At 31.1% G+C, this 22,062-nt stretch overlaps 2 protein-coding genes across 4 annotated transcripts in view; one reads left to right on the top strand and one right to left on the bottom strand.

The window, feature by feature from the left end:
• Positions 1 to 22,062, bottom strand: part of LOC126847372 (Y+L amino acid transporter 2) — a 234,813-nt gene that overhangs the window by 90,892 nt on the left and 121,859 nt on the right. The window lies entirely within an intron of this gene.
• LOC126847369 (acetylcholine receptor subunit alpha-like) overlaps positions 1 to 22,062 on the top strand; it is a 92,749-nt gene that overhangs the window by 6,587 nt on the left and 64,100 nt on the right. For both annotated transcript variants that reach the window (XM_050587530.1, XM_050587529.1), the window contains exon 2: positions 6,324 to 6,508. In XM_050587530.1, the coding sequence (XP_050443487.1) occupies positions 6,326 to 6,508 (183 nt within the window). In that variant the 5' untranslated portion in view covers positions 6,324 to 6,325. The remainder of the gene's footprint in view (positions 1 to 6,323; positions 6,509 to 22,062) is intronic.

Below are 22,062 nucleotides of genomic sequence, written 5' to 3'. Positions count from 1 at the left end.
TGTACTCAAGGATGAAATATGTATTGATTAGTTTTTTTAGTATACTTATTAGTCGAAAATGAATAAGTATACATATAATTTTAAAGAAAACGTTTAAAACATTTTTATGCTACAAAAAGTTTAATTTTATTTAAATATTAGTTCTTATACAGCATTCACTAAATATAATAATATGTAAATACTTTCTAAATGTTTTTTTAAGGTTTAAATTATTTCATTTAAGGATAATATTGGTTCGAGATTTTGAAAAATCATTCATGTATTATTATGATGAAATGTCTATGTTTAGAAAATATTATTGCAACATTAATAATAGTTTTGTTGATATTTTATTTCATTCCAAAATATATTGAGACTATTGTAATAACAATAACTCCAATTGGTTGACCATTTGGTGGTTTTGGATTTCAAAATAAATTGCCTAACTAGTGTCAGTCTTAGAATTAATTGTTCAGAGTAATCGTTTAACCGTTTATTTCATTAAAAATGTTCAACTGTTTACGCTTTAGAAAGGTACAATTAACAACATAAATGTGCTTACTGTTAAACACACGACTTTATTTTGCGTAGCAGTTAAGGTTTAAGGTATACATTTCTTTCGCTCAAAGTATTCACACGGGTTTGGAGTGTCGTTTTGTTTCTATAAAAACTTTATTTTATTTTTCTATCGTACGTAGCATGACAAAGTTGTTAAATAATTTATTGTTCACCGAAATAAAAAATCTTGCTGACACCAAATTGTATTATTGTTATTATTTTTATTGTTTTTATTTACAATAAAAGAAATATATACATCACATTTTTTATTGGCTTTTTTGAAAACCAAGCTTACATTTTATCAGTGATACTAGTAATTATATCTAGTATCTAACTCATATCAATTAGTTAAATTCAACGAGTATTGTTCATTTTTTTATTAGTCTTTATTTTTAAAGCAGGTTTATAATGTTTCAATGATGATATTTATACGAAGAACACTAAAGCTGTACAATAGAGTTACGGGTTACCACGCCCGTTCTATTTCGATTGATTCAATTTTCTCGGCTCATTTACTCCGTTTAGCCGCGCCCAAAGTGCCGCGTTGGTCCATTTCCAATCTGTCCGAGACAAAACTACTGTGGTTTTCGCAACGGTCCGGAATACACTACTCGCGTTATCTTTCTTGGAGCGGCGATTGTCCGATATGTGTGTGTGTAATCGGATAAGGGACAAAAGTCACGGTCGTGCGCTAATTGAAGGCACTCTCTGTGGTCTAAAAGCAGGGGACTTCAAAAGTAATTTATAGCGAGCGAGAGAAAGGGAAGGGGGGGTGGAGGGAAAGCTCTGCTTGTGTGTAATGGAGAGCCAAAGGTGGATAGATGCCAACGTATGTAAAAGAAATTGATACCTATTGCTCGGAGGTTTCATGCCTAGGCCTAGGTCGAGGAGAAGATAGACTAAACCGACAGAGGTGGAAAGGACGAAAGGCGGCTTGGGGTCTGCGGCGGCGAAAAGGATATTTTTGGGGCTTTTTACTGTGGTGACTCGAACACTGGCACACTATCGAAATCCGCGTCATCAGCAAAAATCCGTATGTACATTTATTTTCCTTACCTCTACGTTTTTGTTTACGTGTTCGTTCCCTTTTCCTTACACGTCCATTAGAGCTTATTATACACACACACACACACACACACACACATATAAAGAATCATTTCTATTGCAAACACCCATCGGGCTTCTACTTGGGTGGACGTTCTAATGGAAATACATTAGATCGACTCAAATGAAAACCTGCTCTGTCGGTCGCCGGACCAAGAGTAAACATCTTAGTCTAACATCATCACAGTAAATAAAGGAGTTTGTTATTTTTTTTGGGGGAGGGAGGTGGGGTAAGTAGAAAATTCGTGAAACAATCCAAGGGTTTTTTTTATACTGGGTAAACCGCTATACCATTAATGTTCGGCAACTCGTCCCTAGCGTTGCTAATGACGCATGAAGTTTGTATACGGACCCTATTTCGTGTTTCCTTATTTGGTCTACATAAAATATTATTATTTCGCTCGAAACCGGAACCGGTATCTGTACTGGTACAGTAGCTGCAGCGTCTTAATTTTCTACCAAACAAAGTAAAGTATTTCTGGAAATACGACGTAGGCTGACTGACTACGATAATGTCTAATAATAATTAATCTTTTTTTTTTTACTCATTAGCCTATATATATGCGATGAGTTGTAGGTAGTGTAGTATTACAATGATAAGTATATCCATGCAGATATTTCTGTTTCCATTGTAAGTTTTTATCCATAAAGAAGATAATTTATATTGTTGATACTTTGGCGAGTAAAAATTTAGAAAATAATATGCCTATTTTCAAACAGCAAAAAAATATGTTGGCATTAAGAAAAAGATACAAGACATACTATTTTTTCGAATAGTATTTTTCTTAATACATGTTTAGGTTTTGGATAACTCTAAAAAAAAAAGATGTTAAAACTTGAATAACGATTGACAAAATAAACTTTTCGAGAGGGCACAGCTTAAGTTCACGTATTTTTAAAAAAACTAAGGAAATATTTTTTAACTAAAGTTTTGAAATGTGTCAGTCTGCGAAATCATTATTAATGAAGGCTGTGATAATTTGATAAAAAAATCAACTATAAAAAAAGTGTCTTCAATGCATGTATTATAATTTTAGCTTTAAATTAACTCTTTGAAAACAAAAAATGGCTATAAACTTATCATCTTAAAAAAGAGAGTAATGTTTTATATAAATATATAAATGATATTTGGTATTATTGATATTTGAGTGAGACACTCCCCTCTTCCCAACAAATTATTCAATCATTATGATGTAACTTAACAGTACTTGAGGGCCCAGCGCTACCATCATAACGTAAGATAATTTCAATATGATGTACATTTTACATCAAACAAATGGTTATCACAAAAAAACCGTTTCCGGCCGTGGCACAGTATAAACCATTGCAAGAAAATTCATTATGGGTAAATAATTAAAAGTCGATTCAATCGTTATTCATTCGAGTGGATATTTGTTTTGGGTTTTTGATTTTCATTTTAACGCGCCGGATGTAAGTAGTAAAACGGAAAAGCGAAGAGCCGAAATTCTCGTTTCGTTGGGTCGTGATATTTCCACGTGTTATTTTACTGCCCCTTCGACCTTCCTCCTTAGCCTCGTCCGTCTAACCCATATGCCAAGTATCCATGAGTATAGCCGGTGGATTTATAGTCTTGGCCATTGTCTCGACACGGCGGCCGCTGTTCTGACAAAGATACCGTTCTTATAAAATCCTCTCGGTTTATAACATTATTTTCGACTTGTTTTCCTCTTTATCGTCCCTATTATGGATCCAGGTCGAAATGGAGCGAAAACCGTCTTTTTAACGCCGTTTTAAACTCTTCGAAATTAATGGCTGTACTTAACACGATTAGGTAAGTAAGACAAAAAAAAAAAAACAGAAGAAACTTTTCATCCGCACAGTTTCGGTTGCATTGATAGTCGAAACCCTAAATAACGTTGTTATGGTGTTAAGTATGTACTTAACGGGAATAAAAAACGATTTCTCAACAGCTTCCAAGCAAGTTGTAATTTTTAAGTTCAAACGCTTTATATCCCGCCAATTTTTTAAAATGGTTTTACAAGTACTGTTGTAACACATTACTGTTGCCGTTTACGTACTTATCCTTCTCTAAACAAACGAACAAAAATGAATTTATCTATTACATAATCTTATCTTATCCCTAATAAAAGAATACAGTAGTTAATAAAACACCCCCGCAGTATTTATTTACCGGTTAAAGCTTTTAACACATATTTTTTAGTTGGCTTTTATTTATTTAACAACTAACAAGTAAAACACATTGAATTCGTTTACAATTTTTGTATATTAGCCGTACAAATAACATAGTAAAATATCATGAGCGATACCCAACTTATCCTAAAGAAAGTTGTTTGGTATTGCTTTATCCAATTTTTATTTTATAGGTATTTGTGAAATATTTCCATTCTATCTAGTTCTATAAAGTTAAGTAGTTATAGTTCATCTGCCATATTTATGTACAAAACGTATGGTTAACTGTGAAATCTTCGTGACCCACACTGTTGAGTATCTGAAAAAAAAAATACAATCTAATACTTTTAGCCTCAAAAACTCTTATTGTGAAACTTATATAGCTTATACACTTGATTATTCTTATAGGGAAAATTAATATCCTCTCTTAGTAGTACTTCTAAAAAGTATTACTTTTAATAATAATCTTATTTTTAATACTTATTTCTTACCTTGTCTTTACTTAATAATTTTTCTTGTACAATAGAACAATGTGCATTTTTATATTTTTAAGTTTTATACCTACTTACTTTCAGACTAACTCTTATATTATATAGCACAGATACATCTTTATTGTTCTACACAATGACCAAAGAAAGTATTTTCTAAGCTTTGAAAAAGCTACATCATCGATAAATCACGGATAAATCAAATATTAATACTTGTTCCTTCCCCTAATACTTAGGTGAACATAAAAATGAAATTATATACAATAACAATAAGGCACATTGCAAAGCATCATTTTGTGTTTTTGTTAAGCTTTATATTATGCAAGTATGAATTTCCTAGATTATTGGACAGTCTTTCAATAGTTGTTAGTAATTAAAGTTAGCTGAATACTATTTCGGTCTAATTTTAATAGGGCCAATCCATGGTCTTATAGATTCTACCTTCGTTTACACCACACTGATGTACTATAAACAAGAGAAAATGATTGCACTCTGGTATACATATTCATGGATCATTTCGAATAGGCATTTTGCGCAGTGCATTAGATTCAGAAAGGGAGTCGTGAAAATAGGGAAATTAGATGAACAAGGAAACAACAAAATAATAATAAACAGCATGATATTAAGTCATTGTGTGTGCATATTATGCTAATTAACGCGTAAACATTGTATATTCATAATACAATATTGTACACTGACCTTTTAGTAGGTAAACACCCTTAGGTAGATATTATATTATAGGGCCTTTGTTGAGGCAGTAAAGGTGACAACTGTAAACGTTATGGGGATAAACGTGTTTTCGTTCATATAACAAACGAATAACAAGTACAAATAATTTTATAATTTTATTGTTTCAATGCGCAAAATATATTTCCTAGGCAACTGGTGATAATAGATGCAGTGATAGTAATAAGATGGCGAATGTTAAAATAAAGTTATTATGGAGACGATGAAGCCCGCAAGCCATTATATTGTTGTCATCTAAATGGTTTTAACAAATGTTCAAGTTACCGAAACAATAGGATTTCCAAAGCCTAGTGCCTATAGCTTTTGTTTGTCAGCGACAAAAACCCACTGCGCTTGTAACTAAAAAGCGTATCACTGCCATTACAGCTTTACTCTTTTAATATAATATGTTAACTTTCCGTTTTCTACTTTAATACCGGATTTTTATGTAATAATTAATTTTTTGTACAGTAAAATTTAATTTTTTCTTTTTGAAACAATAAAATATCAACAAGTATGAAGTATTTAAATTTTATGCGAATTTTTTTGCTGAATTCTGAACTAAAATGTTCCCTAATATTTCAATTGGTTTTTTCATACGCCTCCAAAGTAATAGGCAATTTTCAATAAAAAAAAACGGAGTTTCTAATTTTCTTTTTTGCACAAAACAAAATTAAGATTTCTACATTAAGTCAAACACCATTTCAGAATTAAACAAAAAAATAAAAACTCTGTTTGAAATAAAACAGAGGAACGTAAAACGTAGAAATAAAACTATTCACACAAATTCAATCTTTGCACCACTAAGTTTTATACGCTGTGTTTTGTGGAACTGTCTTTATTAGATCATATCAGAATAAGAATTGATTACACTTTGCAATGTAATTTTTTATTTTAGAAATTAACTCGTTGTCAATAAATGATCGGCAAAAGTAACTTCTAGCTATTTAAATCGTTAGTATAAATAAAGCGTAATGATATTAACAATTGCAGTATGCTATTTAAATATTATTAAACGTAATACAATTTTAACCGTAGCCTTACCGTTTAGTTTGTATAAGAACATTAATTGTGTTTTTTTATAACATAGAGCACTTCGTCGAGAATATGTGTATAACTAGTTTAGACTACAAGAAAAATTGTGTTTTCCTACTTACATTTTTATTTTTCGATTGAAAACTTACTTTTATGATATCTTATTAATACTTACTCAGTAAAATGGCAAATTAGTGTGATACATTTGCAACCTGATTACTGAACAACGTGTTAATTAAAAAACAAAATAATTTGAACATGGTACAACATGTTTATTTACAGAGATGTGGCTGAAACTATTGTTTGGATTGCTCGTTGTCCGGTCGATGGTTTCAGCAAATCCGGATGCCAAAAGACTGTACGATGACCTTTTGTCCAGCTACAATAAACTTGTCAGACCAGTAGTGAACACCAGCGACGTTCTTCGGGTTTCCATTAAGCTGAAGCTGTCGCAGCTTATCGATGTGGTAAGTTTTTATTTAAAATACAATACAAATGGCTAGAGTAGTCTAGGATTCTTTTAGTCATTATAATAATAACTGTAAGAAAAAAAAGCTCAATTATAAAACTAATTCAACAAGTTATTACTTTTGTCGAATATAATTCGTAGAGTTCATAGCTCAAACTGATTATTTGAAATTCAACTCATATCAATCCAATTTAAGAGTGTGACTAAATTAACGCCATTATAGTTATAATTTATGCGTTTCCCATGTTGTATAATTCCAGAAGACCAATCAAATATGATCTTTATTTTAATAGCGAGATGTATGCTTTGTGAATTTGACCGAACTGTATTGATTTTTATGGATTAATTGGAGAAATTGTGGCAAATGAATAGCAAAAAAAAATATAGTTAATTGACATCAAAAGAGACATCAGGGTTAATGTGTGATAGAAAAGTGAAATAAACACTTATTTGACTGAAAGATAATCGTCATTATTTGTAGTAATCATCAGACTGTTTGTAATAGTATAAAAAGCAAAAAAAAAACAAAAGTTCTTATTAGTTGTATAATCGCAATTAGTGCGACTAAATTTAGTTTAAACATTTCTAATGACGTCAGACAATCACGAGTGATTGTGTTGTTCGCATTGCAATCATTTGGACAGGTCATGTGTTACAACTGATAAATTTCGACGGTAATTATTATAATAATAATATTGTTGTAAGCACCTTTTCTGTCTTTGTCTCGGTAATAAGCGAACCAACGCCGCTGACGTTTTGACTAAGTTTGCGACAGGTGACTTTAATCCGGTATTTTATCCAACTGGCGATGGTAGCGTTATTGTATTAAACAAAGTTGATGGTAAATGTGCGGAACCGGCGCGGCCGCGGCGGTGACGTTAACAAGCTGCCGAAGTCATTTTGATGACAATAACTAGGGCGAATAAAATCGAAAAAGGGTTTAAAAACGCCGTCGTCACAAAAAGTCATAGTTTTGAACTCTGAATAAAAAAAGCATATTATATTTTTTTTATATCAACACAACTGCAAAAAAAAAATTGTGTCTCAGTTTTACACTCGAGCTAAAACCATTTGCGTTTGACATTTCCCAGAAAGATGCTGGTTAACAATTTATATATATATATATATATCAACAAACTTATATAATGATTTTTTGTGAAAAGTTTAGCATTTTTTCATTAAAATGATTTTCAAATAAAAAACGTATTTACTTCGTGTCACCTGTATAGTTATACTATTATATAGTCATATTATCATGATGTTTTGAACTCGTTTCACCCCAAGGTACACTTCCACTCCAGTGATTTTAATAACAATAAGAACCGACTATTTCTGGAATGAAACATCCAAAATGGCAAACAGTAAACATTGCGTTCTGAGAAACGAGTTTCGTTCACTTTTTTCCTATTGTTTACTTTAAGAAGAACACATAAATTCAAAGGCCGACGCGACGTGTCGTGTTTTGATTGGAGTCTTTCTAGGCAAACCGTATTGCATTTTCAAATAAACGCTCAGCATTGTTGTTTATCATAAAATGTGTTTCTCGGGTTGTTTCCTAATTCGGTATGTGTACTCGATATCACTTTTCTCACTTATAAAGATGGATGATAAGGATATCGGTAAATATAAGATGACAAGGAATGACATTTTTAAAATTCTTTTAGACTGCGATAAGTGTTTGGCGTCGACTCTAAGTAAAAACTTAAATTATTCAAATTCGGAAGAGGAAATTTCGTATTGGACTTTAATATTGTGTTTAGCTTGCAGCTGTAAACTTTCACTGTAGCCTAATACTTGATAGCTGTTCAAAATATTTTATAACTATTTAAATGAATACACCGCAACTGTAACAACGCAGCATTACGAGGGAATTGGTTCTCCATGCCTTGGATAAAATATAATAATATGTATATAATATAAAATCGATACTATTATGTTTAGTTAGAAAACACGTCACATAAAAGAGCGTGGTGCATAGACTAATTTGATCTCGGTGAAAAACGAGTGAAAAAATAGGAAAAAGTAGACACCCTATTTTTTTTATGTTATCGGAAGGGGAACGCGTTGAAGAGCAAAGAAGGTCTTTATTTTATTTTGCGCGACTATTTTTTAGATGGAGTGTAACGATTTTTTAAGCTCGTAAAACGCACCGTCCCACATATTTTATGGTATAAAAAAACGAAAATCTCTTTTAATATTATCCGAGACGGGATAAATCGTATGGAAATCGAAAAATTCAAACGTCTTCCGCTGTTAGCTCAATCACCGGTTATTGTTACATGCATATTATAATATCACGCTTACACCGAACCTAACGCAGTGGCGTAGTGGTCGTTTTTTAATTTAAAAAAATTATTATAAGTTTCGTTCGTTGTAAAAGTGACTTATTTCCTTGTAATTGAATTTTGAAGCAACGAGCTTTTTGTACATTACGTGTAGGAAAACCAAAATGAGTATTCATTCTGTGTTTTCTATTTTTTTATTTATTTTTGCGTGTGTTGGAGTAGCTTCTCTTTTATGATGAATGAAATTACTAAATGTGACTCCATTAAGTAAAATTATGTATATTTAAAAAATTTGGATTTACAACACTTTTACAATTACGACCCATATAATATTACGGGTTTTCCCTATTTAAACTCGTGCAATTGATGATTAAATGGCGCGACCGAGGTGTAGGTACTGTTATTTAACACAGAACATAAAAATAGGTGTTTTTTTTCTCTGACACAACTTTAGAACTTGTGCGAGCTTTTATTCGCAAATTCTATAAGAGTTATTACCCCTTAAGTCGCCCAAGCTCAGGTCGCGTCACTGGATTTTTACCTATTTTTTTTTATACAATAACTTTACTCGGCGAGTGACACAATGTACATTTTTAACGCTGTCCCGCAAGTTTGTTCCGTGTCGCTTTTAAACGTCTTTTTACGACTTTCCGGGACATTGATTATTTTATAAGACCGGCGTTTTTTCTGTTTTTGGTCCTAAACATCCACCGATAAATAGTCGCGGTGCCCACGGGAGGCTCACTCGTAAGGACCGCTATAAATACGGTTGTTTTTTTTGTTGTTTCGGTTTAAAGAACGTTTTGGATGTTAGGACACAGTGTAGTTTTATGCATACGATTCTTAAATCCTCGGTAAAGAACGACATTTCGCTAAACCGCCCTAGTACAATATTAAAATCATCTGTGCCAGTACTATACACTATAGTATTTAAGCTGCAGTGGACAATTTAGCAGCACGCTTTGTGTATATGTTATTTGCAATTTTATTTATATAATATAGGTATGCAAAAACGAACAAACAGAATATTATGTTATAATATAACATATAAAATGTGTTATATGTTGTTCTTCGATAAATAAATTTTACCTGAATCGATGGTCTTTCCTCCTACAGTGAAAGCATTTTTACAATATTTATTTGATTGAGTTTAAAAGTAGGTTTAATATAGGTATATTTTGATTAAAATAAAAAAAAAGTATGTTGAATGCGTCACGTCCTGTTGATACATTTAGACATGGTTCCTTTCAAAGTGTAGTCTTAATTATATTATTTTTGTATTATATCTTAGACAAATTGAACAAAATAGTAAAAACTGTGTTAATAAACAAATTAACAACGCTGGGGTCTTCTCAGTGCTACCCGTCGTGTATCGATTCCCCCAAGACTAGTTTTTAAGCTTAAAAATAATATAAAAAAACTATTCAAATATTTAACGCTTTAGTATCGATTAATTATCGAATTTTTGTACTCAATTTTGTGTAATTTATAATTGGCACTAAATTTATTTAATCTTTACCTTCATTTTAGTTCTTAGTTAATAAAAAACATGTAGGTAAAGACAATTGTTTTGCCAACGTTTTTATTGTAGATTTGAATTTTAATCTGTGATATTTTATTTTGGTCACCAAAAAATATGTGATACCGTTTGCATTGAGAGTATATATTTGTTTTTTAATAACGACAACATAGTGCAATTGAATTGGCGAATCCTTTTTAAAAGTGCTGTAGCATATTATAATTTATGGGGCAATAAAACGTCGCATAAGCTAAATAGTTTAATACGTCGAAATTCCAGACTTCAGATGTTAAAAAAAAAACAATAATAATAATAACCACTTAGTTTTGAATAATTATTTTAACACAATCATCATGTATATCAATGGATCTGTAAATCAAAGCTCGTTAACGAATAATTCACAGTTTATTACTAGGAAAACAAGAATAATTGTTTATGTCATATAAAATCTGTATACAGGTGGCCCACAATAATTTGACAAATTAAATAACATTTTTAAGATTTTTTTTTTTCTTAATAATCTATACTTATTTGCGCTATAAGCACTACGATTTTTATCGCACTTAACTATTTTACTTTTTTAAATTATTTAAAAAAAAAAAATTCAAGATAGCCATTTTGTTAAGAATAATTTGCTGAAAATTTTTACTGGTCGATAACCAGATTTGGATAATTACTTTTTAAGTTACTAAAGGTAGGATGGGAGGTGGAGTGCGGTAGAGAAATGCGCACAGATAAAAATAGCTCTACGCGCTTACTCTACCACACTCCACCTCCCATCCCACCCTTAATTAAAAAAGTAAAATAGTTAAGTGCAATAAAAAACGTAGTGCTTATAGCTCAAATGTGTATACATTATTTAAAAAAAAAATCTTAAAAATATTCACTAGAACAAAAGTTACTTAATTTGTCAAATCATTGTGGACCACCCTGTACATAGCCGTTTGTTGGTTTATTTTTTTATTAAACGGCAATCCCCCTTCGAAAGGAATGTTATACTATTATAACGTATTCTATTAATTAGTCACGACACAATTTGATGTTTAACCAAACGTCACCGGAAATAACGACAAAGGGTCGTTCTGTGACAAAAGGATTATCGTGTCGATGATTGGTTTTCTAAGCCGAAGTTTAACGGCATCGTTGTAAAATAAAAAATAACCAATAAATACAATCTACATATAAATGGGGGTGGGGGGTGGGTGTTGTATTGCTATTCAACCACCGAGGCGGTGGAAAATAAATAAGCACCACCTTCTATCGACACTTTTGTATTAAACAAACAAATTTGAAAAACCTTTGCTCTTTTTCAATTAAACAAATGTCGACACGTTTGCAGTATAAATAGCGATCCGGCCGGGTACCAATCAAATATGTATAATAGGCCTAAGTTTTCTAAGGCAAGGCAATTTATTGTCTTTTTATTTTTTGTTCGTTTTGGCACGGCAATCGCGAAATGTGTTATTATTCAACAGCCGTTCGAACGGATTTTGCCACGTCTGATCCAGAGGCGGAAACAAAGTTGCCAAATGGCGAACACACAAAGAATAAATAAAAAATAAATAAAAAAAACCGTGCTGTGTAAATATTTCCAAAAGTAAACTAAGCCGACAACTTTCTAACAACACCGAACTGCTAGTCCGTAGGGGCGATTTATCATTTTCGATTAAAATATTTTATTTTTGTTTAACGATACGCTCCAACCGCAATATGCTTTACCATTGTGTTCTGTGTCGATGAAACATTACCTTAGCGGCCGGCTTGAGGCGTAGTCGACACCTCGAAGTTCGGCTTAACTTTTGATCGCACCGATATTGTTTCAACACAAGTGAAACAATACGTGATTGCGGATTTGACGGTGGTTTATAATGAAACTAAAATTTCTTAAATAACTCTAACTTTAAAAACAATTGGACCAGGGTAAACGGTTTTTTGAAAATACATTTTAAATTTTAAAATGGATTGGCGCGAATTGACACATGTTATGATATCAAATATCTTGCCATTGTCTTAGACATATTATATTATATTAACATAATATTATTACGCCTGGTATAGGGATTAGAGTTGAATTTTCACTTTATAAACATTTACATTTCTTAAGGCCTACATCAATTATTAGTTTTGTATTAGCTTTGATGTTTGGGTGACTATTTTTAGCTTTTTAAATAGTTATATTTTATTATTTCGCTGTCTGTATTTACGGCGTACCTTTGAAAGTTTGAATCCTGATTTTTAAACAAAAATAAATCCGCTACTTTATAAGTTTATACCTGGCCCTTTTTTTCAAAGCCATATTAGACTAGTATCTTGAAATCGTTGCACTGTCGATCGTAGAGTACTTTATTCTTCTTCTTAAAAAATGTGCATCTTTTTCCAGCTTATCGGAATTAAATTAATTGTAATATTAACTAAAAATGAATTTAGTAACGAACAATATTAAAACCATTTATAATGCAATGACCAAATATTAATCATATCAGGTATAAATTTGATGGTATCTGATTTTCTCGAATAATACCTTGTTGTAGAACTTTTAAACACAAATTGTTTGTATGTATACTTTAGGGTTTTAATTCGTAATATATACTTAGTGGCAAACCTGATAAATATACGCAAGAATGCAAAATAAAATAAATTCAGTCAAATAGTTAGAACATAACTTAGTAGCCATAAACATCGAGATTAATGGGGTTGAAAAAAATCCATACCTCGTAAATATTGTGTTTCCTTCACGGTCATGTATTTATTCTCGAAACGCTAAACAATTTATATACAAAAAAAAAACTCTATACTTGAAAATATTTATTCTTTGTTGAATTATTCGCAAAAGAATTATTTTGCATCTCTGAATGTTTTCTTTAGATAATATAAATATTATATAGTTCTACCGGTGACGGAAATCTTTTTGAAAAGTTAACGCTGAGTAAAAAATAAATACGTTTGCTCTAGTTGTAGCTTCAGTTACCATGTTTGCACGCTAGGCCAAATCTGATAACATTTAGCTTGATCTGATTTAGCTAACTCGAAGAGTTTAAAATTATTACATTAGTCTACGATAATTTAGTTTTACCTAATTCAGATTAGTTAATTATTCACATTTTAAATTCGTATAAAAATTAACCAAGAAAACCCAGCTATTGCAATCGGATAATACTGTTATAATCAAATATATATGTCATATATCATGGCAAAGCAAGTTTATTTGACAACATTGTGTAAGTAAACCTGTTTTTAATGTGCATTAAATTAACGCGAATTAATTACATACTGCACGATCAATTTTCACTTTCTCTGGAACAAAATTTGTCGTACAAAAAAACAATTTTTATGAATCCGAATCTGGCCTTAAAATCGTTCTAGAACATCATTAGAGGTAGATACACGGAATTACATGTCCCGCGCTGGCTGTATTGTTATGATTATGTTTGAATGGGCGAGGGTTTTTTAGATAAGTAAAAACATAAAGTTCTTATTATTACGGTATCGTGTTTTTATTTTCACCTATTTGTATTCAAAGGATTCTACAATATTGTATACTTACACGGTACATGGATTGTACATTGTATTCGCTTCACGCGTCGCAAGCCTTTAGGAGAAATACAACCGATAAGCCAAAGCAGATTACTTCCTTTATTTATTCTCGCCATACATCATTTATCGCTATATCGTTGGTTCTATAATGCACTGTCATACCGACATAATGTTTAATCGCTAATCGATACACGCACATAACAGCTGAGCCGCAAATAATATGATTCGATTGGGGTGTAATATGTGCAAGTGGGAAGATATTTGTACACTGAATCAAAGCAAAAGTAAAGAGGAAGAAGACGACAAAAACAAGAAAAAAAAATCTTTTTTGTTAAATAGGAAAAACCGTTGTTTCGTTTATACTTGTTTACTTTGCACCAATATCCGCAACTTAAATATACAAAGAATAATATTCCAAGTCTTTATATTTTGTTGAAATTATCTTTAAATATTTCCAATTACATGACTTTACGATACATATAAGGCAATATTAAATTGTTAGCCTTTTTTTTTTTAGTTTTCTGCAAAAATTAACTGAAATAAAATTAAAAAAACATTTTTTCAGACAAAATATATCAAGTATTTAGTCATTTTTGTACGCTTATATAGTAAAGATAATTAATATAAATGATAAGATGTGTGAGTGTCTGTTCCTATTATAGTTACTATATCCTTTTGTTCTTACGAAACCTACGTTGAAAAGAGAAAACTTCTTCAAAAGTAGTCGTCGAGTAATTTTAAATCAAACGGCGTATTAGATAGGCTATTTCGATGTTCTTGTGTAATGTGTCAGTTTTTCCATGCTAATATAATATTATATTTTGATGTAAGTGAACATTAATCGTATTATATCTAAAAAATTCAATAACTATTAATTTTGTCCTCTTACATTAGATTTAATCGATCGGAGTCATTGATCCTATTGTTTTCATATTAGTATTTAGTGCTTTTAAGTAAAGTACTATTATATCAAACCAAAAAATCGTTTCTAAAAATCTCGAATAAGATATAACCAAAACTAGATTAATAACGAGTCAAAAATATATATAAATAGTATTTACTATAAATAATTGTTGAAATGTTGTTAAAATGATTTTTTTAGAAACACAAATAGTATTTAAAAAATGTATTGGAAGTGTTTAAATTAGTACTTCATTGTCGATTGCTTTCCAGTAATTTTTTTTTAGGAAGGAATGAGTAAAAAAGCAACATACTATACAATCCAGGGAAACATTTTTAATAGAATATTCAGTATTAATCAAAATCGGTGTTTCTGTTCGACTTTAAAATTGAAAACGCAAACATATACCTCGAAGTGTATACCAGAAAATCATTTTTTTTTAAAGACCCTATAATAACATTTTGATCGCATTATGTAAAAAAAAACATTTATGCACATTATAAATACTCAAGATATTTTAAAATTAACAATAACTAATATGTTTTATAATGACATTTCGTATTGCCTTGTATGTTACGAACTCAAATAAAAAAAATAACTTAGGGCTTACTATACTATAAGTGCGAATTTCTCATTAAAATCTGACTTTCGGCTATATTATATTGCTGTTTGAAAAAATTCAACGTGGCATTTTTTTCGTAAAACTAAATAATGGACACGTCTTTAAATGGAAATAATTTTAAAAAATAGCTCTCATAATTATTTGTATAATTATTAATTTATATTTGTTATTATAATATTTTTAAAAATCACGTAATTCATTATTACATTACATATTATATAAATGATTTCCATTTATAAAACGGCTCATTTCAAATTTAATTTTACACATTTTAACAGTACTAATAGTGCGATTAATAATGTTAGTACTACCAATAATTTGTTTTATACAAATTCCAATTAAAATACTTAATATTTAGCCAATTACTAATCGTTGTAATGTTAATATGTACTATCTATTCTGTTAATTTAACCACTGAAATTTCACTGATCATAATATTATAAATCATATATACATACATCCGTATTGATATGATTTACCAATAAATCATATATCGACATATTTCATTGTATTCTAAAGAGGTTATATAGTATTATGAAAAAGTTGTATGCCTTTTATATAAGTACCTACGTCTGAAAACGTAATAACAAAATACCGGAGGGCACGTTCCTTGTACGTTATATTCGTCGTCGCCGTCTTATGAAATCACAATAACTCTTAGAAGAAATGTATATTTGAAGAGGCTTTTAGTTTTCTATAGATAGAATACTGTTATTACTTCTGTACTTTTTTTGTTGAGAAGGGGCGTTGGAAAACCATATTAATATGTTCTACTTTTGTATGGACATCACAAGAAAATTGAATGTCAAATCATTCAATGTGAAGTGTACCCGCAGTGGCGTCTTAACAGGTTAATTATTAGACGATTTCTAGGAAATGTCCTGGTAGGTTTTTTTTTTGGTACTATTCAGGACTATTATTTACATTCGACAGAAAATATAAAGCGGGATATTTAGATTCTAATGGAATAATAAAGCGTTTTCGACTAACCTAGAAAAGAAAATATTTCATAATGTTATGATGCGATTTACACTCAATTATAAATCGTATCCCATTTGACTTTTGCATTTTGGATCTCGCTGGAACACAATTTACTACTTGGAACTAATAGTTACTGCGTTGTCCTACAACAGGCTCAAATGCTAGTTTTAGTTTTAGTTTGTTAATAGGTGGGCCCAGAATGGGCCCATGCACTCAGACCTACAAGTCCATTGTGCACACCCTCTCACCGAAGTCCTGTTTCACATAGTTTGTCATGCCCATGTCCTGCTTAGTTAATAACCTTCTAAGTTGAATAGTCCTGATTCCTTTATAAATCTCAGTAACTCTTTTATCCCAATATCCTTGATTTCATCCTGTCCAGGAAAAGGTCTACCAAAGATACTTTGCCTTAGGGTAGCAAGGGAGTTACATTCACACATGATATGGTATGACGTCTCCTCCTCTTCTCCACATTTCCTACACACTGGTGATTCTGTGATCCCATGGTGTGTAGATGTTTGAGTAGATGCCCGTGGCCTGTTAATAGTCCAACTAGCATGCTCATTTGGTTCCTGTTCATATGTTTTAGATCCTTGGCTCAAATGCTAAAGCAGTAAATGAAAAATAAATATTGTTGGCCTGTGTAGTGCAAGAAATGTCTAACCTGGTTCTTAACCGATTTTCTACGTTTGGGGTAGAAGACAATAATAATATGACGAGTAACGATCGGCAATAGCATAAATTACACCACTGTAGAAGTGTGCTAAAATATTTTCTCAAGACCCGTGTTTTAAGACGATACTACGACGTGTGCTCTCGACAGAACAAATAAAATTACACATATCAACAATAAAATACGTCAGTTCCTGACACTTATGCAGCGTTTCCGGTGTAATTAATGATATTGTTTCTTTTGACATTAACAACCCTTTGGCCTTAGCAGAATAATTGTATTGTAGCTGCTGAAGGTGATTTTTCTTTGATACACGTTCCTGCTTCCCGCTGCGGAAACAAATACTTGATATATATATATGTATATATATACATATACGATTATATGTATATATGTATATAATTGTGTTGGTATACGATTACTTATTGTTAAATCTGGGCAAATCTGACCCTCGTCGTACGAGTACCCTAAAGTGTTAAGTGTTCGCGTGCACGACCTTTTTATGTACTCAAAGGCGCGATCGTATGAAACTATTTAAGTGCAATTAATTACTCAATCCGTGCGTTCGAAAAATATTGTAAAATTTACCGTATTTGAATAAGTAAAAAGGCGAATAAAGAGTTTTGACGTTATATGATTGATGTATAGGAAAATAAATAATTATTTTAATAATAAAAATAATGTTGAACACTTGTGCAAAAAACACAAAACAAAAAACCTGTTAAATTTAACGATTAATTTTGATTTAATGTGGACCGACCACGGCGATAATATCTTATCAAAATAATTAGTTGAATGCGTTGAATCTTTTTCCATTGAGTTTATAACAAAAGAGCCTCATTAAATAACTGATAAGAAAAAAGTCCGAAATTATCTTATTTGGTGAAGATATTTACTGTTAAGATAAAATCAAATTAATATTGGCAACACTTAATATTTATAACGTTTATAATCACTTACTTTGATACTATCTACTCGTTTTACAATATTTATTGTTAGGAATATATTGTATAATTTAGAATCTGTTTTTGGACATATCATATTATGCTCGATGTCTTTTCGACTGTTTTTTTCTTATTTGTGAGAATAATAATTAAAAAAGTAAATTGAATAAAATAAAATAATTCTTTTTTAAATTAAAAAATAAAATAGATTGTTGTTTCAATGTTTGGACTATTGTTTTGTAACTCTATGGCGATACGACATCGATGCCTTTGTGTAGTCTCACCGTCGTTCGAAATCCGTTCTACTTGATAATTGAAAATGAAGGGGAGTGAAAGAATCGAAAGATGGTTTCTATATTCTCCTTAATCGAAATTCACGGTAACAGATTCCATTGTTTTCATATATATATATATATATAACTGAATGGTCTAAATAATTATTTAGATGAATTCCTGGGGAGATCAGCCTAGCAATACAAATAAATTACTTCCAATGCGCAAAGAACTCTGTTGTGTTTCTTAAAATTCCATTAGATAAACGTATTTTGGGTCTGAGAATAAAATTGTTTAATAAAAATAGTATGACGAAGATTTTGTTTAAAATTAATTTAACAATAAGTAATATCCGAGGCAAATTTATGCATAGACAACTAACGGAATAAAACCATTATATCATTATATTCATATCACAAACTAAATGTTTTTATATGAACGGATAATATACACTACTCCAAAATCGAGGTTTGGTAGTGCATGACAGAAGACTTAATTACCATGATATATGCGTGTGGTTAATAATAAAAAAATGATTAATGTGTAAAAATAATTTATAAATGAATAAAAACTATCAAATAATTTCTCTCAAACCTTCTTCATTTCTCAAATCTTCATTTTGATTGGACGTAATCCTTTTATTCCTTTACACGTAATTGGCTAAGAGTGGCCCTAGATCTGTTTTTATTTTTTAATATCTTTTTTGTTAGAATTTATTACATAAGCTAACATTGATTTCAAAATGATTTATAATGTTTGTTTCACCATAAAATTATTACACCTAACATATTCGTTGTTTATACTAATATAGTCGCGAAAAAGTAGTAAAATCGCTACATGCTACAATTCAAAACTGGACTAGGGTAGAGAAATAATATGGTTTTCCATAATATATTATTTATTTATATTTTTTCGGGTCAGATCTGCTATTAAACTCTAGCGTAGCTAGTACAAAAAGGAAAATCTTTATAATGCAGCTAAACAACATCTAAAAGCCTAAACTGTAAGCTTAAAAGTACACTTGTATTTGTGTATCAGCTGACAGACAATATGCCACTGGAGACATACAGAACAGCGTAACAACAATCTCATAGATCTAACGTGGTTTCTCCGAGCCCGTCGCAAAAAAATAAATCGTTTTATTATCAAATGGTAATTTTATGGATTTTTCCATAATGCTTTTAAAAACATTTAAATAATTTTATTTGTCAAGAGGAGATGCCACTACACTAACGTCGGTCTGATTCAGAAAAGGCTTACTAAGCAATTTATCATAAAAAACGTGTAACAATGTTCTAGAGAAACAAATTTCTTCGGTGTAAGATTTTTGATTGGTACAAAAAATAAAATGTTTATAAACTACATTATAAAAATAGCCAAAATATTATCCTTTTTTTGAGAGTGTTTCCTTAAAATCTGACACTGGCCTCAGATTTTCTTTAGCACGTCTAGTTATATTTTTTTAAATCACATCCAAAGTTAACAAAACACCGTTTTGTGAATTAAACTATGCTTTGGTATTTGATCCTCCCAAAAGAGGTACAATATTGTAAATATTGTTAACCTATTTTAACAGGCTATACTCGATTGATTATATTGTTCAGCGAAATTTCAAATGGCAAATTCCAGGTTGACTACTAAAAATTCTACTAAAGTTGTTACCTTCTGTCTGTTTGATTCGGTCGTATTTTGCTTCAGTTAACTTGTACTCGGGCGAGCTTTGGTATTGATATAAATAAATTATATTATCTCTATGTTGTGTTCACACGTGACTACTGTGTGCTCACGTACAATGGTATACAAAGCTAAAAACAAAATTGAATTTGTCGCAGACTTCGTGTTCGTTTCAATATTGCATACATCGCGTATAGTTCGGTCCTATGAATTTTCCATCTGTTTATATTAATTTAGTCTTCCGTTAATCGACTGAACGCAACAATCCTTTGGAGACACATCATTTGTGCCACAACGGTCAAAGGCCTACTCTACTATAATACGCGGACCGTGACGTGAAAACAAGTATCCCAGTAATTATATTTATAATATAATATACATACATTTTGGGTCTCCCGTGTATTCGAAATCGATTTTCAGTGATCGTCAAATTTGACGCAACGGCATTTGGAACTGAAGTGCCTTTGAAGTGTAAATGCACTCTGATCGACCAAAAGCAGATAGAATATATTAGTAGTATACAGGGTGTATCTTTTAACGATCATATTTCACCTGACCGTTACTTCGCGTCCCAAACCTGACACAGCATCCCCGACTATAGGTAGGTCGCACACACAGGGCAATTGACCAGTTGATTTTACCATCGCGGACCGCCAATACCCTCGACTATGCGCCCTATATTTCTGCCGTTTTGCTACAGCAGCCGCCCGATCCGGCTACCGTTTGTGTGCGTCCGTTTCAACTCCGCTTTGACCAACCATTTCATCGTCCAACCCAGGTCAGAGTGTGTATATACAGGGTGTAATGTAAAGTTCTACCGAGCTTCAAATGAGACATTCAGGATGCTCTATGGGTACAATAAACGGTATTCATTTTTTTTAAATTTTAAAACTATTTTAAATAGAACTCGTATCTCATTAAAAAATTGTCTTACGAAAAGAATAACCCCAGATTTGAAATCGGGAGAAAAAATCATGTTGAATTGATATGTAACATGATTTTTTGGTATCTGGCCACATTTGCGATCGCTCAGTGGCCACAGACTCTAATTGTGTGTTCATTTGTAATTTGTGAATTGTATTTTATTGTAGGGCATATTTTACAGCTTTTTCTGATAACTGGTCTTCACTTTCGGCTATCCTCAATGTTGAAAGTTACATATTTAAACGGATTTGAAATAATTGAGCAACATCGTTGGTTTTTCTTTAGTTTCTATGCTTTTAATATCTGGTATAAAATATAGTCAAAATATTGTGTTTACTAAGTAGTAGTATATTCGCTAAAAACTAAACCTCTAAACCTAACGTTGGTCTTAGTATTTAGGTCAGAATGACAAAGTGCATATTAAAAACAATGGACAACATTAATGCAAACAGCTACGCTGGATAAAAAAAAAAGAGTGAATATATTTATTACTGTTTGTTTTAATATTAATACATTTTAAAAGCTCTGCCATCCAGCCAGTAAGTCCTTTGCTCTCAGTCGTATATATATATACATTGGGTAATGCTTCACCTCACTACATATAAATAAGTATATAACTTATTACTGCCCATGGTTGAAACAAGTAAATGCTGTGCGCTGCAAAAAAAACAACAAAATGGATGGTGATTTTGAGTTGCTTTCAATAGTCCCTTATTGTTGGTAACGGTATACGAATATGTATATTAACAATTTTGCATAAGGTCGGCTTATAACGTATAACTATATGCAAGGATGATAATAATAATAAAAAATATGCACACAATCCCAAACGACTTTCCCATAAAAAAATAAAAAAACAATTGCTTTATATATATACTTAGAATTTTACGTATACCATATATTTATAGTTCAAATATAATATAATATTATACAAACATATCAAAACGGCAGCAATATTTACATCGTATAATAACAATAACAGTATAATACGCTTTATTGTTTAAAAAAATACAAATGAGAAGTAGTTTTTTATTTACTTATACTAATAAAAGACAGCGGTGTTGTGCTCACACGACCAAAAAAAATAATATCTTACTGCTAAACTACACATTGAATTTAGCCGGTATAGCGTCAATGTTCACTCCAGATTACGTGTAATTGTAATTTAGAGTAATTAAATAGTTGACAAAATATGTATTTGCTCAATTGTTCAATAATTTTT

Source organism: Adelges cooleyi, unplaced genomic scaffold, assembly GCF_023614345.1.
Source record: "Adelges cooleyi isolate 19-005CV unplaced genomic scaffold, UGA_ACOO_1.1 ACOO_flye_CR_arks_rails_tigmint_CR_PRNA_108, whole genome shotgun sequence".
Taxonomy (NCBI): domain Eukaryota; kingdom Metazoa; phylum Arthropoda; class Insecta; order Hemiptera; family Adelgidae; genus Adelges; species Adelges cooleyi.
This window is presented reverse-complemented; position numbering and strand designations above follow the sequence as displayed.